Source organism: Theropithecus gelada, chromosome 5 (genome assembly GCF_003255815.1).
Source record: "Theropithecus gelada isolate Dixy chromosome 5, Tgel_1.0, whole genome shotgun sequence".
NCBI classification, from domain to species: domain Eukaryota; kingdom Metazoa; phylum Chordata; class Mammalia; order Primates; family Cercopithecidae; genus Theropithecus; species Theropithecus gelada.
This window is the reverse complement of record NC_037672.1, coordinates 72,218,696-72,244,867: the sequence shown is the minus strand read 5'-3', so window position 1 is coordinate 72,244,867 and position 26,172 is coordinate 72,218,696. Positions and strand designations below refer to the sequence as shown.

At 35.2% G+C, this 26,172-nt stretch overlaps 1 protein-coding gene across 1 annotated transcript; it reads right to left on the bottom strand.

Moving 5' to 3' along the window:
* Positions 1 to 2,047: 2,047 nt before the first annotated feature.
* SULT1E1 (sulfotransferase family 1E member 1) lies at positions 2,048 to 25,874 on the bottom strand. The gene is made up of 8 exons (XM_025385797.1): positions 25,771 to 25,874; positions 23,204 to 23,357; positions 21,316 to 21,441; positions 20,228 to 20,325; positions 16,534 to 16,660; positions 14,811 to 14,905; positions 5,033 to 5,213; positions 2,048 to 2,964 (listed from the first exon to the last, which is right to left on the bottom strand). Exons 2-8 carry the CDS (start codon positions 23,346 to 23,348, stop codon positions 2,852 to 2,854), a joined length of 885 nt encoding a protein of 294 aa, XP_025241582.1. The 5' UTR covers positions 23,349 to 23,357; positions 25,771 to 25,874; the 3' UTR covers positions 2,048 to 2,851.
* Between the last annotated feature and the right edge of the window lie 298 nt (positions 25,875 to 26,172).

The following is a 26,172-nucleotide window of genomic DNA, read 5'->3' as shown; positions in this document are numbered from 1 at the left end:
CATTTCTTAAGTTGAATTCTTAGGTATTTTAATCATATGAAGGAACTTTATGGGATGACTCCAATTATGAATAATTACCACACCCATAAGTGCTAACTGAGTACTTCCTAGTGTTGACAGATGTCGATTTTCTGTTACTATACAGAACACCATAAACTGGGATTTATAAAATCCAGAAGTTTCTTTGGCTCAGTTTGGGAAACTGAAAAGTCCAAGAGCATGGCACTGGCATCTGGTGAGGGCCTTTCTGCTGCAACATAACATAAAAGGCATCACATGTGAGACAGCAAGAGCCAAAGAGGACTCACTTTTGTAACAAAGTCTCTCTGGCAATAATGAACCCACTGCTGGGATAGTGACATCAATCCATTCATGAGTGCAGAGCTCTCATTAGTCAATTAATCCATTCATGAGGGCAGATTAATTGAGTTTTCAACACATAAACTTTTGGGGAACACATTCAAATGATAACACATGATATTAGTCAGTCAACAAACCTTTAAAAAGTATTTCTATGAATTTATCTGGGCCTGAAGGCATTGCTCTAGAGATACAATTATTTGGAAATACTAAGCAATGAGATAAAAATTTCTGTAGTTTTCTTGGAAGCACAGAACCAAAACTACACTGGCTTGCTCTATGTATTTTACCACATGATGCTGTCCAAAGTTTTCATTGTCTCCAGTCCATATGGACTGTAAGCCCAGCTCCAGCAAGATGCCAAGAGTCTAAAGGGGTTGAAGTTTCCATGTGAAATTGAAGCTAGATCCCAGCCCTATTACTTCTCCAAAGAAGATACAACAGTTTCTGGGCAAGCTTTGGAAAGATGTAATTGGTTCAATTTTTATTCAGGCTAAACTGGAATACGTTATTCCACTAAGGACTGATGTCAGAAAGATATGTAGGTTTATTATTGCTTACTTACATCAATTATAATGTGGGCAACATCAACTATGAGTCTTACAAAATGCATGCTAACAAAGTTATTGGACATTATAATGTGAAACTTAAAATATTATGACTAAATGGGCACATAAAAAATGTATAACAACTGTTGTTTTCAGGGATTGATTCTGATTCCCCTGGCAAAGACTGTCCTCTGCAATATCTTAATAGTTTCCAAGACTCTCCAATTTTTGTATAATGAATAACTGTGTTAAACATTTAAAGAAAAACTTTGATTCTGAAAAACTGTAACTATTGAACAGGGTGCTCAGAAATCCATGAACTTTTCTCCAAAAAATAAGAAACTAAATCATCTGGATTTCTCCCCAGATTTGGCCTTTTAGTCTATTGTAGTCTAGATAAGTGTTCTACTGAAGACCCAAGGTAAATAGGTAATGATCTTGTGTCTCCTCTGTGTTAATGAAAGGAGGCATTGACTAAACATAGTACATAAAAAGAATAGAAAGGAACCCTAAAGCATAAATATTTCAAACTAGCTGAAGATAAATAACACTCATTGGAATTATTTTTAGATGTTTGGAAATCAGTTGTGTTATGTTAAAAAAAAATTGAGTTAGACTAAGGTAAATTTAAAATTAACTCATTTTGTAGAAAGTAAAAGAAAATGGGCTGGGCGCAGTGGCTCACGCCTATAATCCCAGCACGTTGGGAGGCTGAGGCGGGCGGATCACGAGGTCAGGAGATCGAGATCATCCTGGCTAACACGGTGAAACCCTGTCTCTACTAAAAATACAAAAAATTAGCCTGGCGAAGTGGCGGGCCCCTGTAGTCCAAGCTACTCAGAAGGCTGAGGCAGGAGAATGGCGTGAACCCGGGAGGCGGAGCTTGCAGTGAGCTGAGATGGCGCCACTGCACTCCAGCCTGGGCAACAGAGGGAGATTCCGTCTCAAAAAATAAATAAATAAATAAATAAATAAATAAGAAAGAAAGAAAGTCAAAGAAAATAAGGAAGGAAATCATAGCTATAGTTATGCCTCCAAATTATATATTCTTTCATTCCTTCTTCTAGAGTCTTCAAAGTTCATGCACCATTTGTATTATATACTAATGTCCTACTAAATGGAAAAATCAATCACAGAAATAATTTGAAATGCTTGTTTATTTTTAATACAACTGTAACAAGATGAATATTCTGTGTTACTACATCATTCCCATAGGTTATAGTTGTGCATAATATTTATAAAAAATAGAAAAGAAGAAGAGGAAGCAAAGAAAAAGAAAACAAAATTTAAGAGATGATATCAGGGAAAAAAAAAAGTTTCTTATTTCTCATGTACATGTACAACTCAATAAACATGTTACCTGGGCCAGGCATGGTGCCTCACGCCTGTAATCCCAGTATTCTGGGAGGCTGGTGTGGGAGGATCACTTGAACTCAAGGGATTGACACCAGCCTGGACAATATAGCAAGCCCCTGTCTGTACAAAAAAAAAAAAAATTAAAATTAGTTGAGCATGGTGGTGTGTGCCTGTTGTTGCAGCTACTTGGGAGGCTTGAGCCCAGGAATTCAAGATGAGCCTGGACAATATAGTAAGACCTCATCTCTGCAAAAACAAAAAAAAAACACACACACACACATTAAAAAAAATTAGCCAAGCATGGTTGCACATGCTTGTAGTCCTAGCTACTTGGGAGGCTGAGTGGGAGGATCACTTGAGTCAAGAAGGTCAAGGCTGTAATGAGCCATGATTGTGCCACTGTTCTCCAGCCTGGGCAAGAGAGTGAGACTCTGTCTCAAAAAAAAAAAATGTTAAACAAAAATTTAAAAAGAAAATGTCACCGTAATCCATGATTATGTCTTTTCTAGCAATCTAAAACAAGAAAAAGTGGAGAATAATGAAAAGAAATATTTAATATCAGATATTTTAAGTAAAGAAAAACCTTCTTAGATCTCAGTTCGAAACTTTAGTGTAGATTCCTTCATTTGCTCCTCATAGTGTTTATCAAATTTTTCATTCAGGGCTACTGTAAAGTGATTTTTCCAGTCTCCTGTAATTCCTGTAACAAAAAAGAAAGTGCAGTAAGTATTAAGTCTTCAAAAAAGAATCATTAGGTTTGCTAATTTCATAGCTTTCATTTACACCTAATCAAATATTATTCTTGTAATTCTCAATTTTAGGAATAAAATGTATACCGTTAATGATATAGTTATTTGGGCTTACAAAGGTGGGCTTGTCCTAATTTGTTTAAAAAAATGACAAATTTAATTCTCTGGTTCTTTCTTCTCATGCTACTTTATTTTTTCTTCTCAAGTTTCATCTCAGTTGTTGGGGCTCCCAGGATAAGATCCATGTTTTACCTGCTCTCGAGGTGTTAAATATCATCTTAATGCTGTTAGCACTAAAATCCAGACTTAAGCTTTATATACAACTGCCTACATGACTTTGCCACCTGAAAGATGGCCAAGTTTTTCAAATTCAATTAGTTCAAAAATAAATTCATTTTATTCCTTATCATATTGTGGTTTCTCCATGTACATTTTAATGACCTGTGTAATGTCAACACCAGGTATCTACACATAAGCTTGGAAGTTATTCCCTTAACCACATCTAATTCTTTATTGATATTCAGGCTTTCTTTATATCTACTGCCTCTTTACGACTTCTCCTGCTACTGCCAGCCAGAGAGTGCTTCCCTTCTGGGTAATTACAATAGTCCAGCAGGCTTTTCTTGTTTTGCTTTGCAACACACTTCCAACACTCACCTTGAAGAAGGAAGTCACCCTCTTTTTTAAACTGTTCAAGAGTTCACTTGCCCTCTAGCTCAAGGAGCTCTAAACTTTCCCACTGAAATAACCCAAAACCCAGAAGACAGAAAATGTGTATCCTAAAAAAATCAGATAGGTTCTGAGGGTATAGCAGCAAGCCACCATTTGCAAGTATGACAACTGTTTTAAATCCTTTGTAATATTTATATGTAGAATTTGGACAAAGGAAACAGATAGGCTCGGTGCGGTGGCTCATGCCTGTAATCCCAGCACTTTGGGAGGCTGAGGCGAGTGGATCATGAGGTCAGGAGTTTGAGACCAGCCTGACCAACATGGTGAAACCCCGTCTCTACTAAAAATACAAAAAAGCCGGGCGTGGTGGCACACGCCTGTAATCCCAGCTACTCAGGAGGCTGAGGTAGGAGAACTGCTAATTCTGGGAGGCGAAGGTTGCAGTGAGCCGAGATTGTGCCACTGCACTCCAGCCTGAGCAACAGAGCGAGACTCTGTCTCAAAAAAAAAAAAAAAAAGGAAACAGATAATCAAAAGAGTACATAATTAAAATATAATTTGAGAATTGATTCTCTTTTCAGTGGCTCCTTGTTTTGTTTTGTTTTTCTCCAGTACCAGGTTTGTTATTTCTGTTATTTTAAAAAGTCCCTGATGCTCTCACTGACAATATGGTTCAAAGAGCAAGATTTGATTCTATTCTGTTTGTTTCTGCTTCCTCACATATCAATAGACTGGTGTCACAATACTCTGAATATCTGAATATCTGACATGCCTTTAAATTTGTTAACTGACTATATCTCATCAGGCTGTGCCTCCCCCCAAATAGAATATTTTTCTCCTTATATGTTGATAATTTTTGCTAAACAGAGCTATATTTGAATTTCTATTTTTTGCCACTTACCCTTGATAGGTGTTTGCCACTTATTAAAAAAAAAAAATGTTGACGAACTATTCTAAACTTATTTCTTCAACGCAAAAAGAGATAGGAATAAAATGTTTCTGCGGAATTTCTGGTTAGAACTTAAAGGAACTATATGATATATGTTGTAACACTGAGGCACATAGGCTTGGTTAATGACAACTAGTAGGGTGTGATATTATTTCCAGTGCTGCGATTGAGGTGTCTGCTCGTTATTTTTAACATAATATGATGCATATACTAAATATCAACAGGTAATTGCAATATAATAGAAGTGTAACTTAAAGAGTGTGTTCAAATATGAGAGATTGTTGAAGAAAACTGAAGCTGGGTTCACAGGCATTAAAATAGCTCACTAGAGTTTTGCTTATAACCATATCACTTTGTGACTTCCTCTAGTATTGAGGCAAACCACAAGACTTTCTCACCCTTTCTCATGAAGGGCGACACTTTCTGGTTCATAATTTCGTCTGGCAATGTTGTGTAATTTGTGGATGGATTGTTCTTCATCTCCTGGAATGAAGTATGATGTATAATCTTGTCCACAAGCTCCTCTGATGGCTTCCTCTCCAGGAAATGTATCAATTTTATCACCTCTTTTCTGATATCCTAGGGAGAAAAAATGTTTTGAGAACTAAATTGCTAAAATTGCTAAAACTGAATAAATCACTATCTAAATGAAAGAAAAAATAAACCTTTCTCTTTTCTCCTACTGATATTAGATTTAGATTTCTAATGAGGAAAAAGAACACTTTTGGAGAAATTTTTTAAAATCTGTTTTAAGTATAATTTTCCTCATCCATAAAATGTTTATAAAAGATACCTTAAGGATTATTCAAAAAACTAAATGAGATAATATTTGCAAATGTTTATTGTAGTCCTTGATGCATAATCACACATAATAGATGTTATCTATGAATACAAATATCATACTCAAAACCTAAAGTCCCCTGTGAAAAATCAAGTTTGGGGGATAAAAATATGCAGGCAATTTTCATTTTTCTCCTAATTTATTGGTGTGAGAAACAAAGAAACAAGAAAAATTAAGAAAAGTTGTAAAAAGTCAAATACTCACAATGCAACATCAGTTGTCTATATACCATAGCTACAAACATCCCCATATCTGTGCCATTCCTATAATATACCCCATTATTCAGCTATATCACTCAGTGCAACTATTTGCAATACTAAAGTGGGGATAGTTAATAAGTACAAAAATAGAGCTAGATAGAATGATCTAGTATTTGATAGCACATCATGGTGACTACAGTCGACAATAATTTATTGTACATTTTAAAATAATTAAAAACTATAATTGGAATGTTCGTAACACAAAGAAATGATAAATGCTTGATGTGATAAATACCTCATTTACCCTGATGTGATTATTACGCATTGTGGGTCTATATAAAAATATGTCATGTACCCCTAAATATATACACCTACTGTGTACCGATAAAAATTAAAAATTAAAATTAAAAAAGAGGATGCTTCAAGACACAAGAAAAAATATTATGTGTATATATGGGTGTAAAGTAAGCATCTCATATGTATGTGTACATATTTAATATACACACATAATCTTATTTTATATATACATATGTGTGTGTGTGTATATATATACATATATATAGCTATAATATCTTGTTTTTTTTCCTACTGGATACATTGTAGAAACAAATAAAAATTAATTTGTGTATTCTTAGCCTTCTTATTAATTCAAATATAGAGGAAACCTAAACATGGCCATTATTGGCCAAAATCGGGAGTAAGTAGACATGGACAATTTGGAATGGAGGGAGTGGAGTAACTATTTAATTTTGTTTGTGTGCATTTCAAATTCACTGTCATTAATAGTCTAGTTACAGAGCACAGTATTGGATAATATAATAAACTATAGGTCATGACTGCTTTTCTTATTCAAATTTGATCTAGTATTAAATTCTATAAATAATTTAACTTATAAAATATTATTTATGATTTTCTTTTAAATAAATCCTCACCAAAAAAAACTCTAAAATTACTGAACTACTATAAAGGATTTTAAAGGTTATTCAAATATATGAATAAGACATGGAGATCAATTGCTTTTTTGGTGATAGTAAAGGATAAGAAAATAGAAGAAATTTCTCACCTCTTAATAAAGAAACTCATTATGTTTTCTATGTTTTAAAAATTATGAGATATATGTATATATCTCATTTAAATAATAAAACTATGTACACCACCTACTACTTAACTTATGGAAAAAACGTTCACAGTTTTCTTAGTTTTTTTTTTTTTTTTTTTTTGAATTCCCTTCACCCTCTACTCCCATCCCACAAAAACAAAGCAACCAAAAAAAAAAAAAAAATAGGCGGAGCAAGATGGCCGAATAGGAACAGCTCCAGTCTCCAACTCCCAGCGCGAGCGACACAGAACACCGGTGATTTCTGCATTTGCAACTGAGGTACTGGGTTCATCTCACTAAGGAGTGCCGGACAATCGGTGCTGGTCAGCTGCTGCAGCCCGACCAGCCACAGCTGAAGCAGGACGAGGCATCGCCTCACCTGGGAAGTGCAAGGGAAAAGGGAATCCCTTTTCCTAGCCAGGGGAACTGAGACACACAACACCTGGAAAATCGGGAAACTCCCACCCCAATACTGCGCTTTAAGCAAACAGGCACACCTGGAGATAATATCCCACACCTGGCCGGGAGGGTCCCACGCCCACGGAGCCTCCCTCATTGCTAGCACAGCAGCCTGCGATATCGCGGCAAGGCAGCAGGGAGGCTGGGGGAGGGGCACCCGCCATTGCTGAGGCTTAAGTAGGTAAACAAAGCCGCTCCGAAGCTCGAACTGGGTGGAGCTCACAGCAGCTCAAGGAAACCTGCCTGTCTCTGTAGACTCCACCTCTGGGGACAGGGCACAGATAACAACAAAAGCAGCAGACACCTCTGCAGACGCAAACGACTCTGTCTGACAGCTTTGAAGAGAGCAGTGGATCTCCCAACACGGAGGTTGAGATCTGAGAAGGGACAGACTGCCTGCTCAAGTGGGTCCCTGACCCCTGAGTAGCCTAACTGGGAGACATCCCCCACTAGGGGCAGTCTGACACCCCACACCTCACAGGGTGGAGTACACCCCTGAGAGGAAGCCTCCAAAGCAAGAATCAGACAGGTATACTCGCTGTTCAGCGATATTCTATCTTCTGTAGCCTCTGCTGCTGACACCCAGGCAAACAGGGTCTGGAGTGGACCTCAAGCAATCTCCAACAGACCTACAGCTGAGGGTCCTGACTGTTAGAAGGAAAACTATCAAACAGGAAGGACACCTACACCAAAACCCCATCAGTACATCACCATCATCAAAGACCAGAGGCAGATAAAACCACAAAGATGGGGAAAAAGCAGGGCAGAAAAGCTGGAAATTCAAAAAATAAGAGCGCATCTCCCCCGGCAAAGGAGCGCAGCTCATCGCCAGCAACGGATCAAAGCTGGACGGAGAATGACTTTGATGAGATGAGAGAAGAAGGCTTCAGTCCATCAAATTTCTCAGAGCTAAAGGAGGAATTACGTACCCAGCACAAAGAAACTAAAAATCTTGAAAAAAAAGTGGAAGAATTGATGGCTAGAGTAATTAATGCAGAGAAGGTCATAAACGAAATGAAAGAGATGAAAACCATGACACGAGAAATACGTGACAAATGCACAAGCTTCAGTAACCGACTCGATCAACTAGAAGAAAGAGTATCAGCGATTGAGGATCAAATGAATGAAATGAAGCGAGAGGAGAAACCAAAAGAACAAAGAAGAAAAAGAAATGAACAAAGCCTGCAAGAAGTATGGGATTATGTAAAAAGACCAAATCTACGTCTGATTGGGGTGCCTGAAAGTGAGGGGGAAAATGGAACCAAGTTGGAAAACACTCTTCAGGATATCATCCAGGAGAACTTCCCCAACCTAGTAGGGCAGGCCAACATTCAAATCCAGGAAATACAGAGAACGCCACAAAGATACTCCTCGAGAAGAGCAACTCCAAGACACATAATTGCCAGATTCACCAAAGTTGAAATGAAGGAAAAAATCTTAAGGGCAGCCAGAGAGAAAGGTCGGGTTACCCACAAAGGGAAGCCCATCAGACTAACAGCAGATCTCTCGGCAGAAACTCTCCAAGCCAGAAGACAGTGGGGGCCAATATTCAACATTCTTAAAGAAAAGAATTTTAAACTCAGAATTTCATATCCAGCCAAACTAAGTTTCATAAGTGAAGGAGAAATAAAATCCTTTACAGATAAGCAAATGCTTAGAGATTTTGTCACCACTAGGCCTGCCTTACAAGAGACCCTGAAGGAAGCACTCAACATGGAAAGGAACAACCGGTACCAGCCATTGCAAAAACATGCCAAAATGTAAAGACCATCGAGGCTAGGAAGAAACTGCATCAACTAACGAGCAAAATAACCAGTTAATATCATAATGGCAGGATCAAGTTCACACATAACAATCTTAACCTTAAATGTAAATGGACTAAATGTTCCAATTAAAAGACATAGACTGGCAAACTGGATAAAGAGTCAAGACCCATCAGTCTGCTGTATTCAGGAGACCTATCTCACATGCAGAGACATACATAGGCTCAAAATAAAGGGATGGAGGAAGATTTACCAAGCAAATGGAGAACAAAAGAAAGCAGGGGTTGCAATACTAGTCTCTGATAAAATAGACTTTAAACCATCAAAGATCAAAAGAGACAAAGGCGGTCATTACATAATGGTAAAGGGATCAATTCAACAGGAAGAACTAACTATCCTAAATATATATGCACCCAATATAGAAGCACCCAGATTCATAAAGCAAGTCCTTAGAGACCTGCAAAGAGACTTAGACTCCCATACAATAATAATGGGAGACTTCAACACTCCACTGTCAACATTAGACAGATCAACGAGACAGAAAGTTAACAAGGATATCCAGGAATTGAACTCATCTCTGCAGCAAGCAGACCTAATAGACATCTATAGAACTCTCCACCCCAAATCAACAGAATATACATTCTTCTCAGCACCACATCTCACTTATTCCAAAATTGACCACATAATTGGAAGTAAAGCACTCCTCAGCAAATGTACAAGAACAGAAATTATAACAAACTGTCTCTCAGACCACAGTGCAATCAAACTAGAACTCACGACTAAGAAACTCAATCAAAACCACTCAACTACATGGAAACTGAACAACCTGCTCCTGAATGACTACTGGGTACATAACGAAATGAAGGCAGAAATAAAGATGTTCTTTGAAACCAATGAGAACAAAGATACAACATACCAGAATCTCTGGGACACATTTAAAGCTGTGTGTAGAGGGAAATTTATACCACTAAATGCCCACAAGAGAAAGCAGGAAAAATCTAAAATTGACACTCTAACATCACAATTAAAAGAACTAGAGAAGCAAGAGCAAACACATTCGAAAGCTAGCAGAAGGCAAGAAATAACTAAGATCAGAGCAGAACTGAAGGAGATAGAGACACAAAAAACCCTCCAAAAAATCAATGAATCCAGGAGTTGGTTTTTTGAAAAGATCAACAAAATTGACAGACTGCTAGCAAAACTAATAAAGAAGAAAAGAGAGAAGAATCAAATAGAGGCAATTAAAAATGATAAAGGGGATATCACCACTGACCCCACAGAAATACAAACTACCATCAGAGAATACTATAAACACCTCTACGCAAATAAACTAGAAAATCTAGAAGAAATGGATAATTTCCTGGACACTTACACTCTTCCAAGACTAAACCAGGAAGAAGTTGAATCCCTGAATAGACCAATAGCAGGCTCTGAAATTGAGGCAATAATTAATAGCCTACCAACCAAAAAAAGTCCAGGACCAGATGGATTCACAGCTGAATTCTACCAGAGGTACAAGGAGGAGCTGGTACCATTCCTTCTGAAGCTATTCCAATCAATAGAAAAAGAGGGAATCCTCCCTAACTCATTTTATGAGGCCAACATCATCCTGATACCAAAGCCTGGCAGAGACACAACAAAAAAAGAGAATTTTAGACCAATATCCCTGATGAACATCGATGCAAAAATCCTCAATAAAATACTAGCAAACCGGATTCAGCAGCACATCAAAAAGCTTATCCACCATGATCAAGTGGGCTTCATCCCTGGGATGCAAGGCTGGTTCAACATTCACAAATCAATAAACATAATCCAGCATATTAACAGAACCAAAGACAAGAACCACATGATTATCTCAATAGATGCAGAAAAGGCTTTTGACAAAATTCAACAGCCCTTCATGCTAAAAATGCTCAATAAATTCAGTATTGATGGAACGTACCTCAAAATCATAAGAGCTATTTATGACAAACCCACAGCCAATATCATACTGAATGGGCAAAAACTGGAAAAATTTCCTTTGAAAACTGGCACAAGACAGGGATGCCCTCTCTCACCACTCCTATTCAACATAGTGTTGGAAGTTCTGGCTAGGGCAATCAGGCAAGAGAAAGAAATCAAGGGTATTCAGTTAGGAAAAGAAGAAGTCAAATTGTCCCTGTTTGCAGATGACATGATTGTATATTTATAAAACCCCATTGTTTCAGCCCAAAATCTCCTTAAGCTGATAAGCAACTTCAGCAAAGTCTCAGGATACAAAATTAATGTGCAAAAATCACAAGCATTCTTATACACTAGTAACAGACAAACAGAGAGCCAAATCATGAATGAACTTCCATTCACAATTGCTTCAAAGAGAATCAAATACCTAGGAATCCAACTTACAAGGGATGTAAAGGACCTCTTCAAGGAGAACTACAAACCACTGCTCAGTGAAATAAAAGAGGACACAAACAAATGGAAGAACATACCATGCTCATGGATAGGAAGAATCAATATTGTGAAAATGGCCATACTGCCCAAGGTAATTTATAGATTCAATGCCATCCCCATCAAGCTACCAATGAGTTTCTTCACAGAATTGGAAAAAACTGCTTTAAAGTTCATATGGAACCAAAAAAGAGCCCGCATCTCCAAGACAATCCTAAGTCAAAAGAACAAAGCTGGAGGCATCACGCTACCTGACTTCAAACTATACTCCAAGGCTACAGTAACCAAAACAGCATGGTACTGGTACCAAAACACAGATATAGACCAATGGAACAGAACAGAGCCCTCAGAAATAATACCACACATCTACACCCATCTGATCTTTGACAAACCTGAGAGAAACAAGAAATGGGGAAAGGATTCCCTATTTAATAAATGATGCTGGGAAAACTGGCTAGCCATAAGTAGAAAGCTGAAACTGGATCCTTTCCTTACTCCTTCTACGAAAATTAATTCAAGATGGATTAGAGACTTAAATGTTAGACCTAATACCATAAAAACCCTAGAGGAAAACGTAGGTATTACCATTCAGGACATAGGCATGGGCAAAGACTTCATGTCTAAAACACCAAAAGCAACGGCAACAAAAGCCAAAATTGACAAATGGGATCTAAGTAAACTAAAAAGCTTCTGCACAGCAAAAGAAACTACCATCAGAGTGAACAGGCAACCTACAGAATGGGAGAACATTTTTGCAATCTACTCATCTGACAAAGGGCTAATATCCAGAACCTACAAAGAACTCCAACAAATTTACAAGAAAAAAACAAACAACCCCATCAAAAAGTGGGCAAAGGATATGAACAGACATTTCTCAAAAGAAGACATTCATACATCCAACAGACACATGAAAAAATGTTCAGCATCACTGGCCATCAGAGAAATGCAAATCAAAACCACAATGAGATACCATCTCACACCAGTTAGAATGGCAATCATTAAAAGGTCAGGAAACAACAGGTGCTGGAGAAGATGTGGAGAAACAGGAACACTTTTACACTGTTGGTGGGATTGTAAACTAGTTCAACCATTATGGAAAACAGTATGGCGATTCCTCAAGGATCTAGAACTAGATGTACCATATGACCCAGCCATCCCATTACTGGGTATATACCCAAAGGATTATAAATCATGCTGCTATAAAGACACATGCACACGTATGTTCATTGCAGCACTATTCACAATAGCAAAGACTTGGAATCAACCCAAATGTCCATCAGTGACAGACTGGATTAAGAAAATGTGGCACATATACACCATGGAATGCTATGCAGCCATCAAAAAGGATGAGTTTGTGTCCTTTGTAGGGACATGGATGCAGCTGGAAACTATCACAGATAGTTAAGATAGTTCTTAGCAAACTATCACAAGAACAGAAAACCAAACACCGCATGTTCTCACTCATAGGTGGGAACTGAACAATGAGATCACTTGGACTCGGGAAGGGGGACATCACACACCGGGGCCTATTATGAGGAGGGGGGAGGGGGGAGGGATTGCATAGGATTTATACCTGATGTAAATGACGAGTTGATGGGTGCAGCACAGCAACATGGCACAAGTATATATATGTAACAAACGTGCACGTTATGCACATGTACCCTAGAACTTAAAGTATAATAATAATAATAAAAAAAAAGATAAAAAAAAAAAAGAAAAGAAAAGGAAAAGAAAAAAATCTGCTAATTTCAAATTTTTCAAATTATCTGCTCTATAGGTTTCACACTTAGGTATGTATCTGTAGACAACATATAGTTTGATTTTACCTAACTGATATGTGTTTTTGAAGCATATTCCCTTTGATTATAACATCTAATTATAATACAATGAAATACATTATATATAGATTCCTTGGTATATGTATATCTGGGTTGTTTTCAAATTTTACAGTTATTAAGAATGCTACTATGAAAATTATTGAATATATAACATAATGTACACAAGTGAGAGTTTTACTAGAGTATATGTCCAAGAGTAGAATTTCAGGATCTTAAACTATGTGCATGTTTGCCTTTGCTAGATGACAGGTTGTTTCCATGGTGTTTGTATCTTTTTATGCCATGATCAACAGTGTGTTAGTTTTCACTGATTCGCATCCTAATATTTGTTATTGTCAGATATTTATTTATTTATTTATTTATTTATTTATTTATTTAGAGTCTCACTGTCACCCAGGCTGGAGCGCAGTGGCATGGTCTCAGCTCACTGCAAGCTCCGCCTCCCAAGTTCACGCCATTCTCCTGCCTCAACCTCAAGAGTAGCTGGGACTGCAGGTGCCCGCCACCACGCCCGGCTAATTTTTTGTATTTTTTTTTTTAGTAGAGACGGGGTTTCACAGTGTTAGCCAGAATGGTCTCGATCTCCTGACCTCATGATCCACCCGCCTCGGCCTCCCAACTGTTATCAGTGTAGTGGGTGCAAAACCAGTATCTCATAGTGATTTTTATTTCGGATTACACTGACTAACAATAAAACTGAAGAAAAACTAGATTATGGGAAAATTTTAAGCCCATAAAAATTTGTGTATTGATATTTCAACGTTCTCTTTACACTCTTCTTCTGGAAGTTTGAGTTGATATATGTGAGACCTTATCACTGTGTCTTACATACCAATAACTTTTTTATTTTTTAAATGCTAATACTTAGTAAGAACCATTACTTTTCATCAAATAGCCTATTTATCTCACTGTGCTACGTTCTATGGAATTTCCTTAGCTCCATCTTTTACTTCAACTATTCACTATGTAGCCATGTCTAATCTATTATTGAACCCATCTCTTAATTTTCCATATTTATTTTTTAACTATTTTTAGAAATTATATTTGGTTATTTTTTTCAAATCTGCTCTGTCAATTTTAATAGCTTTTGTTTCTTTGTAATTTTTAAAATTTCATCTTTTATTTATTTAAACATAATAAGCATGGTTATTTTATAGTACCTATCTAACAATTGCAACATCTCTACATTTGAAGACTAGTTAATTACTTTCCCATGTTGATTCCTTGTGTGTGTGTGTGTGTGTGTGTCTATGTGTGTGTTTGTGTGTGTGTGTGTGTTGTTATTGTTTCATGAAGTCAAGTTCTTTCAAAGTTTTTCTTTGACATTTTTGAGACTTGCGGTTTAAAATGTATTTATTTTCAGAATATTTTTATTTGCTAGCTTCAAATCTATGCTAACGTATCTGGATTATTTTGGTCCTTTTCTTATAAAAATTTAGAAGATGGCTGTTATCATTTATTTAAAGGAATATTTTTGTATCCAGAGTATTTTCAAATGCCAACTCTTAGAAATTACCAAGTTGCTTATGTGTTTCAAGTTCCTCACCTCTTTCAGGTCTTCATAGAAAAGAAATAGTATACGTGGACTCTTTTCCTTTTCCCACCAAGATTTTACATGTTTATACCAGGAACCATAAGGAACTAAAATTAGAGAGAAAAACAGTGTGAAAGTGGTATCATCTCTAAAACTGCTTGAAAACTAGTGTTCAAGCAACAATAGCAACAAATAAATATAAATAGATGATCATGAAATGAGAATAGATCAGCTGTATATCCTAAGCAAAGTTCTCTGCAGCAAGAGAGGCAAAGTATGTTAAATAATCTGTGTATGTAAAAATAGTGTGAATTTTATTATTTAACATAGTTTATGACAAAAACAGTAGGGAGAGTTCTCTCATCAATTTGATTTAAAGCTTATGAGAAAATTGTTGAAACTGGTGTGTGTGTGTGTGTGTGTGTAAAATCACGTTGTTAGTGAAGGGAGTTGACTTAGTGAAACTAGCAGTGGTCTAATAGTCAGAAGAATGCAGTTCTGGTCTCAAATTTACCATTTACAAACTAGATTTGGCAACTAAAACTAGTAACTATATGAGTATTTATTACACTATTATTTTACATGGTAAGGGGTGCTCTCCTAGGTACCCTTAGTGTCATTCTTACTCCAGAAAATTAGATTTTAGAAATGATGTAATATAACCAAATGCTGTCTCTTCCTTTTTCTTTCCCTTCCCTCACTTATACTAAAAATGTTTCATAAAATATAAAGCTGACAAAATAATATAATGTTGTGTGAGTTAAAAGGTTCTGCTTTGCCTGAAGTCATTGTATACCTCCTCTGTTCTTTGACTCCATTAGGGAATTTTTCTTTACAGAAAACATTCTACAATGAAATTTATAGTGATCTTATCTATCCCTTTGTAGTGATGCAAAATTATATTTGTCTGCCCTACAGTGGAGGTCTTGACAATCTTAAGGCATATGTTTTACTCATTATGCTTTAGTAGAACTTTTCCCAAAATGTAGCAACATACACAAAGCACATATACTTGTCTTGAGTTAATATTATCACATGTAGATATGAAAACTCATTATTATTTTTCTTTATAATTGTTGCTACATGATCAGAATGGCCTTCTTTCATGAATACTAGACTATCTTGCACCCTTTATTCCTCAAATCTAAACACTTGAGTCAAAATGTTTAATGAAAAAGAAAAACTTGCCAGAATATCTGCTCAAGTAACTCTTGACAAATTTGAGAAATCTGGTTAAAATATTCAGATTGCACACTGGGTAGAATGAGGAAGAGTTTTGTAGATAGTCAACCTTCTTTGTGAATTCCAGATTCATATAGAACCTAGCAATTTTATTGAAAATAAACGAACAGTCTCTCTTCTCTAATCTCTTCCCCCCTCCTTATTCAAGAGAGTTGTAATAACATAATGCAAAACATTTTTTCTACTAAAAAGAGACAAGGCTGAAAATCAGACACTGAGTCTCAATCTTATAAAGTAAAATTGCTACCCCCGACCCCAAACATACTTCTATATATTTATTTTTAGATGTTGGACCAGGGTGCTCAGATTCTGCCATCTATCTATATCTGGACACAGTATGGTTGCTCTAAACCTCCAGGTGCCTTTAGAATTTCTATGTTTTAACTATGAATCAGGGAAGAAAGCATACCAAAACAGATAAAAACTTTTACTCGGTGATGGCATTTGTCTTATATCACCTTGAAAAAATTCAGTGAAAAGAAGCTGTTCCTACCCTGTCCTTGCATGAATTTCTCCACAAACTCTGGAAAGGATCCAGGATTTGGATGACCAGCCACCATTAGAAAGAAATAATAAAAGGAAACAGCCACATCCTTTGCATTCCGGGAAAGATAGATTATCTAAGAGGATGAAATTGTATATTAAACCACTTAACATTTTTTTTCAAACAATCTCATCAAGATTTTTTATAAAAAGGATTTATGTTTTCAAGTATAAACATAATGCATGTTCATTTTACAAAATACATAAAACATGTACAATTATTTATAAAGACATCTTCAATAACCTGAGATGGCAGTGGTTTTTGTAGTGTTGTTCTGTTTGTTCTCACTACAAACAGAATAACATTATTATGCCATTTTCACACATGATACCTCATTTGAGTGTTGTAAATTTTATCAATATAAATTAAGTCAGTTACATTATTTATTATTCTCAATCTAAAAGTGAAGAGACAAAGCTGAAATTTAGTAATAATATAGCATTGAGAGCAAATCAATGAGAGTAAACCATTTGACATATCATTCAGTCAACTATACTGTGTTCTGGTCTGTATACTACACCACCACTCTACATAATTAAAAAAAATATAGCTCTGAGGTCTCTTCACTTTCAATATTGCAGGAAAAAAAACATGCTTATGAGGTTCTAGTTATATGCACATTGATCTCAGTGAAAATATAATCTCTACCAACAGCTTGTTAGTTTCCATTTTACATGCAAAAGAAATACCAATGAATTAGGTATCAGAAAACTGTGGTTTTAGTTTCTAGTTTTGGCACTAACAATACAAAGTACCAGTAATTTTTGACCTAAATGTTTTCTTTACTAAACAAATGATTTGAGTTAGATCATCTGTGGTCTACTCTAGGTCTGATACTCAATGTTACATGAAAAGACCTGTGAAAGTAAAGTCCAGTATCCTTATGGGCATCTACTTAGTTCCTCAGGCACCTAAGCAATGTCATGAAAGGATATTGTTGAGTCTCCACTGTTTGTGGAATATGATTAAAGCTACTAAATTGTCTTACCAATGACATTTTCTAACAATTTTATAGAAATCTAGCTTATTCTTAGATGTATAGCTCTCATTTTATAGCCCTCTTGTAAAAGCTTCTAAAACCTAGAGAATAAAAAGTGAACATTTTTCATCTAAAATCCATCATTAGCCACATTGAACTTTTCCAATCTTACTTATAACTCTTCCTAGTTCTTTTCATCTGTTAGCTGAGAGGAACCCTTTGCCACAGTATGTATTAATTTACTTCAGAATTTTCACCCCTTGTCTTCTTTGTTCTAATCTCTCTTTCTTGAATGTTTTCCGTTTCTCAAAATGCTATCCATATTTTGTAGCTTGCCTTCAGGTCCTCCATGAGGTTTTTTATTTTCCCAGACAGAAAAAAAGAGTTATCTCTCTTTCCCTAAACTCCTATTAGTTTATATTCTTTCTTTTGGCAGATCTTATTCAATACCCCAAACTTTTTACTGTGCACGCTTATTTTTCTGTCCTCAAGGGAAATCCAGCTCTTTCCTGAAGATATGACTTGCACTGCATCTCTCTTGAGTCAAAGTTATCAGTTTCCCAATGATTCACTTGTGATTATAATCTATCTTAAAAATTCTGCACCTATTCCTATGATACTTTAACTAGTCTATACGTCTCCTATCTGATGCCATTTCTAAGCGTGTAGTCATTCCCTTGCTTTAATTGAAGATTTGAATACCTGCCTCATGGTTTCATTCTCCATTCAAATTCTTTTATCATTCTGTGTAATATTATTGTTGGTATGTGTGATCTACTTGATTCTCTAAGTTCATGTAGTTATTGATCATTACTTCTATGTTACTTCAGACTTTTGTAATCACTTTTGTAACCAAATACTGAATAAAGCCTTTACCATAAAGGTTTCACTTTTGAAGCATAATCCTGAGCCATAATCTTTTCTTTCAAGAAATCTCGCTTCTTCCTTCTTCCCCATCAGTTATTCCACATACCTTTCCTACAATCACACCAAAGGCTCAAATCCGTTGGCCTGTTATTTATATTATCCACTAGTCTGTTACTTTTTGTTATTTCCTTATCTTTATCACTTTTAGTTTCTGTTCCATCATTCCAAATATCCTCTATTTATTCGCATAAAGGATATTTACAAATATCCTCTATCTATTTGGTTTTTGTTGTTGCTGTTGTTGTTTCTCTGTAAATCACTCTGGAAATACTCAAACATGAATCCCTCCAATTGTCTACTCTTTGATAATGCTTGAAAAATAAGCAGTTTTGTGAAGGCTTGGACTATTATAAATGTATGGTACCTGTTTCCATTTGAGAAGTAAGGAGTTAACAGCAAGTCCACCACCTATCCTCCAAAGGAAAAACGTGTATTGGTCAAATCTCTTAAAAAATAACAAAGACACATCTCCTGGAAAGTATATAACTGGTGTTTACTAATGAGACTGCCCTTATGTATGGAATGACTTCAGCAGGACGCATATGGTCGATCTAGGATTGCTAATGATAAAAACAAACTAGCATGGAGATCTTTGATTTTTGTCTGTAGATCTATAGGAAATGTCAAATATGCCATGTAACAGATTACAGAATGGGAATATGTAATGACTGGGATACATCCCCTTTTTGTTAGTGATGACTGCAAATAGTACTATAAGATCTTGAAGAACAGCACTGGTGGCAGAAAGTTCTTGAAGAACAGAATTTGTGGTCTCAAACTTCATGTTTTTCCTGTATTTTGAGGTCATGTACAACATTATTTTTAAAGAGCAAAACTGATAGTATCAACTATCAGCTTAATATGTCTATTACTCCTCATTACCATTAAAATGGCAGAGTCCAAACATCTTAACTTGACTTTCAATATTTCTTATAATCAATTCCTAGCTAATCTCCCTTTACTTATTTAGCCAATGTGTACACTTAATCAAACTCAACTAATTTCAGATGCCCCCTCAGATTATCTCTGAATTGTCATCCCTCCTATACATCATTCAAATATCTGAGATGTTGCTCCTAGATGCCTTGCCTACCTACAGTGTCTAAGTAGAATTATCTCTCTTACTTGACTTATGATACTTTTTGTCTTGTCTGTTAACCTGTCCTTTTTCTCCAATGGACTATGTGTCCATGAAGACAAGGCTTGCATGTATCTTATTGTTATGTCCCTAACACGTATTAGGCACTCGATACATAGTTATTATATGACAGTTATCTGACCTATCCTTTTCTGGTTCATTTGCATGCCTAACAACACCAAGCACAGTATTTTGCAAAGGGAGGACATTCAGTACAATTAGTAATAACAACAAATACAAAAGTAGCTACCATTTATTGTTTACAACATGCTAGGAATTATGTGAAGCACTTTACAAGCATTATCATTTAAACCTTAGAACAACTCTATGAAAAAGATGTTATTATTATCTTTCTTCTACAGATGTAATAACTTAGGCTTAGCTTAGGGAGTTTAACTGGACTTTTTAGAACCACATCTGGCAAAACACAGAGTTGGAATTAAAATATAGACTCTCTGACAATATTGACTGTATTCCACATTTGTTAAATGCCTATAGATTCAACGAAAGAATAAATAAAAAAGTGTTTATAGCTGATGAGATCATTCGATCATTTCTTGGAGTTGGATGAAGTTTTGTGAACACTTGACGCTGGTTACCTTACAATTCTTTTCCCAAAATGAGGCAGGAAGAAGTTCAGGTGGCAAATGAGTCTTCACAATTCTAGGAGAATTCATCTCATCTAATTGTTTTACTCCTGATTTTTAAAAAAGTAAAGGTTAGGCAACTTCAAAAATGATAACTACTTACGTGGATTTATATAGATATTTATAAAACAGAAGTAACTCTAAGATTCTATATTGTAATTGGATTGTACATAACACAAAGTATAAATTCTTGGGGGAATGGACATCCCATATTCCATGGTGTAATTATTATGCATTGCATGCCTATATCAAAACATCTCATGTGCCCCGTTAATATTTACATCTAATATATATTCACAAAAACTAAAAATTAAAAAAGATGCTATGTTGTGTTCCTAATAATAATACTTACTATGAAAGAAAGAACTATAAATAGAGAAAATTACAGAGAAAAATATAAAATGAAATAAAATTTCATCACCTGAGAGAAATCATTAATATTTTGGCAAGCAACCATCTATACAAATCTACTTATATTCTCAAATTTACAGCCATCTCAATACCATGCACACAGATGAATGTTTTGATAGCTCCTAATTCTTTTTCTCTTGATATATTATATTTAAACTGCACTATCAAGAAACATCCAAAAAGTTTTAATGATTTTATAGTGTTATTATACAACTTTTAACTATTCTTTTGTTGATTAGCATTTAGGTTGTTTCTAATTTTCCACAATATTAAAAGAATCTGTGGCAAATATACTTTTGCATGTATCATTGAAAAATGTATGGGTATTTTTCTCAGTATTTAAAATATCATCACATTTAACCCACAGAGAAATACATGTTTACATATTACTAAACTCTACTGAAGGCATATAAGAATTGTCCTTATTCACTATATTCCAGACACATGCCATACATATGCTATACTGCAAAGCCTGTCAAAATTTAAATTTTTATATAAATTTATATGCTGTCTTATGTAGAAGACCTGATACTAATTTCCCTTCTTGCTTATGATCTTGTTGCTTGTACCATCTACATACACACCTTAGAATATATGCAAATAGTTTTTAAAATCAACTTGAACATTACCATTCATGAGGTCTTCTTTTCTGCATTCCAGGAAAGGTATTCGATTAAAAATTACATCTTCTTTACACTTTTCCACATCACCCTCTTTATAGATCATATATGCAATTTCACTAACCCAGGTTGTGCCTGTAAAAATTAAATAAACCTGAGTCTCCTGCTGACCATGTAGAGTTGATGACAGGAGTGCTGGATTTATAGATGGATAAAGTTGGCAGGTACCAATGCAATGCTATTTAAAGGGTGTCTGAATAGCCACAGACTCAGGAAATGTTTTCTATAATAATTTATGTTTAGGACACAAAAATAACCTCAAAAGATAAAGATAAATATTATAGTAGGGCACATCTGAGACCTGTGTCCAAATTTGTTCATGATGAATTGTGACATTGTGCAAGGTGGTAACAGTTTTGGACTTAAATTTTTACATCTAAAAAGTAAGAAGTCTTGAATAATACGTGATGCACACAAGCATGTTTCCATTCAAAAATTCTATTGATGGCATATTATGTCTCACGTTGGGTCCTAGGTCAGAAAACTTAGCAACGGATAAATCTGGTTCCTGTCCTATGGGAGCTAATGGCCTTTTGAAGTCAGTGACATTGTTCAATAGCAAAATAAATTTTGTTTTTATTAAGATACTATTGTGTAGTATGGCACAGGGATTTAAATAACTGCAAAGAAGGAATCTATAACACAGTGTTCTGCTGCTACTGTTATTGCTGCTGACATGATATTTTGACAAGAAATGCTTTTGAGAGGATGTGATCTTCAACTTAGCCTTAATAATTACTGGCATAAATTCCCCACTTGTGGGAGGTAAGAAACAGTTCTACCAGGCAGAAGCCCAGTCTCTCTTTTTAATCTAAAGTTGATACTTAAGAATGGTATAGTAGTTAGGAAAATAATTGGAAATAGACTATAAGACCTAAATCAAAGAGCCTATCTGAAGAGAGGAGTTGGGGTTCAGGCAAGCAGATAGCAAGCCTTGTAGTTCATACTAAAGAATCCAAGTTGTTTTTATAAAAATCGTGGAAAGTACTGACATATATTATATTAAGCAGAAGAGCAAGATTATCAGAATTGTGTTTTAGAAGAATTTCTTTGGTGCCAGAATAAACACAGTAGTGGAGTGAGGGATCAATAGAAAGGGAGACAAGAGACGTGTTAAGAGGCTGACTGTGAGACATATCTACCAGACTAAATGACCAAAACATTTTGATTGATTACAAATGCCAGATGAATAAGCAAGAAGGATTGAATCTAGAATAGCTCACGGGTTTCCTCTTCAGATGACTGGTATTGAGCTGCCATTTATTCCAATAGGGAAGAAAATAAAGAAGATTTAGAGTCAAGGTAATGAAGGGAATACTTAGTGTGTTTGACTCTATTTTCAAGTGGTAAATGGAACAACCAGATGGAGAAATATGAATTCAGACTAGTCTAATTTCTAGAAGTCTATAGTTGTAAAACTCCAGAACTCTGCTTAAAAATGGAGTTTTGTAGATAGACTTAAAGAGCTGGTGATCTGAAAGAGAGTTTTAGAGTATGTAAAAAGTGGTGGTTATACTCTGTATATACAACAACATTAATGATATAAGGTAAACAATTGGTAGTTTTAAATTTTCATTATGGAATGAATACAGGTTCCTTATGTAAGTTATGTAAGTTTCTAACTGTGCTCAACAACATCCATCTGTCAATATGCTATTCAAGTTATAGGTAAAAATTGTGGTCATGGAATAGAACTACCTTTTCTATGTTCATATCAAAACTACTGCATCTGTTCTTAATATAGAGAATGAGTGTGTATGACATGAACACCTTAATATTTACCATTTACAGTGGGTTTATTATTTTTAGGTGAAAAAAGAATAACAAAGAGATTTACCAGATTTAGGATAGGTGGCAATGACAAGATCATCTGGTCTTGCCTGGAATGTTTCCACATCTTCCCAATATTTGACAAAATCTTTATACATTAGAACCCCATGGAGTTCTTCAAACTTTTCGTAATAGTCAAGTTCAGAATTCATTGTGGTACACTGAAAAAAAAAAACTGTGTTTTATACTTTGTATGTACTTAACAATATTTTACCATTAACAACTGCATGTATCATGGGACCCTCCTACATACCTAGCACTTCTTAGTTGTTGCACATATGGGGCAAAAACATAGTAAAGTTTCATATGAAATAGTTTTGGCACATAGAGAGTTTTTAACCATATTAGAAAGATGTCTAACACATAAAAGAATAGGAAAGCACAAGTGATTATGAAGTAATATGCTTAAAACTAAATAAAAATATGGATATACTCAATTATATTTATTCTATGATAAATAAAAACCACAGAGCCTTCAATTTCTTTCAAAATTGCTGGGGCATATAAAAAGACAAAGAGGTCAAGAATTACAATATTTTAGCAAATTATCCAATTACATATACATCAAATAACAATAAAGATCATTACATTTGATTATTATTGCTGGGTATCTAAGTCAAAGATTTTTGATTTCCTGAATATGTATCATTTTATTAAAATAAACCAAATGCTTGGTGAATGTATTTAAAAGAAAAGAAGATGAAATTAATGACCCTGTGGTGGTTATATCAAAGAAATGGAATCTTGAGAGTATAAAGGATTCCTCTGTGACCTTGAAAATTACTTTTTTCCCCATTTGATCAGTAAGGTATTGGATACTCCCATTAAATGACTTGGCTAAAAATTATAACGTTAAGCAAGATGGTTATCATTTCCTAATTCATCTCCTGATCCCATGACAATCTATTTCATGTTCAAAGTTACTAACAGAATTTTTAATTAGGCAAACTTTCTTTCATTAGCTTTCAAATTCCTTTAGTATCTTTTTTTTTTCCAACTGCCAAACTTACTTTATTTCAAGTTTCTGACATAGCTTCCCAACATATTTTGCCCTTCCTGACATTAACCTTTCTAGATATTCCTCCTGTTCACATTTGCCCAAAAACCTGCCTAAGTTCTTCTACACACGTAAATTGCCCCAGCCCTTAGGACAATCTCAAATTTTAAAAAACTCTCCTCTATGTCATATCAAATGTAATGTCACCAAAAATATGAGATTTCTATTTCCAAACTACAAATTAGTCTTATCAATAAATCACTTGTTCCCTAAGCCTTCTCCTTAGTCTCAGAAAATAGATCTTTCACTAGAAGAAATGTGTATAAAATGCACCACCATTTGTCCTGCCTATTGGTTTGTTTACTCATGTGAATTACTTTCTTGGTGTTCAGCCAAGTTTGTAAGAATTGGCTTATAGTCAGCTGGGAGTGGTAGATTTATCATTAAGTGGTGGGCTGACTTCCAGCTACCCCTTCATAGTCTGTTTTGGTCTGAGAGGCAAAGTAGGTGGCATGTAATAAAATATCTATTCTCATTTTGTTCCTTTTGGTAAATGGTCTCATATTACAATGTATGGATTTACTTCCTATGTGATCCCCTTTTTCTCAAAAGATCTATTTCAGTTAGAAATTGTCTACTTCATATCCTGACTACATAGGTCAGTTCTTCAGAAAGAAACATCAATAAAAATTGTTTACAATGTGACTTATAAATTCAATTATACTCAGAAAGTGTTTTTCCTTCCCTCTCTCCTTTCTCTCTTTCTTCCTTCCTTTCTGCATACTCCTCTCCTGCATCTTCCAACTTGCCTTTTATACAGCAAACACTCCCTGTGTGAATGCCTACCTTGTTCCTAGACCCTGTGGGCAGTGCTGGAATACTACGGTAGATATAGATACATAGGGTTCTTATAGTCCCCACTTTCTTAGATTTACCTGTATGAGGGCAAAGTGACTGAAAGTAGAGACTATTCTTTTGTACATCTTTCTATCTCAGTCTCCAGCACTATGACACAAAGTATGTGTTGAGAAATATTTGTTAAGTTTGATTATTAGATCAAGGAGCTCTCTAGTTTCTACTAAGGATTCACAGATTTAAAAGGCAATATATGTCAATGACCTACATATTAATGATTTACCAAGTACTGTGGATTTCTGTCATGTTTATCTGAAGTTTCTTGCATGAAAGTAATGCCACCATTTGCAAGTCCCCCATCACAGGAACACAAAACTAAAATTCAATCTCTATTCTACCTGCTTATACGCTGATTGTTTTATTTCCTCATTAGTAAAATGGAAAACATGTCCAGCATTCAGCACTTTTAAGATAGCAATGCTACTGTAATTTTACATTAAAGCAATAAGCAACAAAACACTATATAAACATAAAATATTATTTTTAACAGCAAACAAATTATTTTAAAAGGTTTTAAATACTTTACATCATTAATTAAAGTATCAATGAAGATTTTGGTCTTTGTATATTTCATTTTTTAACAGCTTTGTAATATACAATTTGCATTCTATATTTTCTATATCTAAAATCTAAGTATTGATATGAATAATAAAAAGTACAACCTGTTTAGTTGATCCTGTGAAAGAAATTGATCTAGTTTAGATCTCTTCAAATATCAAGGCAGATCTTAAGCTGCAAAAAAAGATGAGAACCACTTCTGCATTTGGAATGTTTCTGGTGAGTTTATATTCTGAATGCCAGAGAAGGAGGCGGAGATTAATTTGGGGGCTTGGCTTTGTGAAGTCCATGATGCAATAATTAATGTAGATATGAATCCATACGTGCAGCTGCAGTAGCCACACAGTCATGTTCATTCATAGAGATGTAGAAATATCCTGCTGTTATTTTTTAATTATTTGGCTCATATTCAAATTCCTAAGTCTGTTGTCAGGGGTTGGGGAAGAAAGAGGGAGAAAAATTAAGGAAAAGATGAGAAAGAAGAGACCTGGAGCAAAACACAAAAG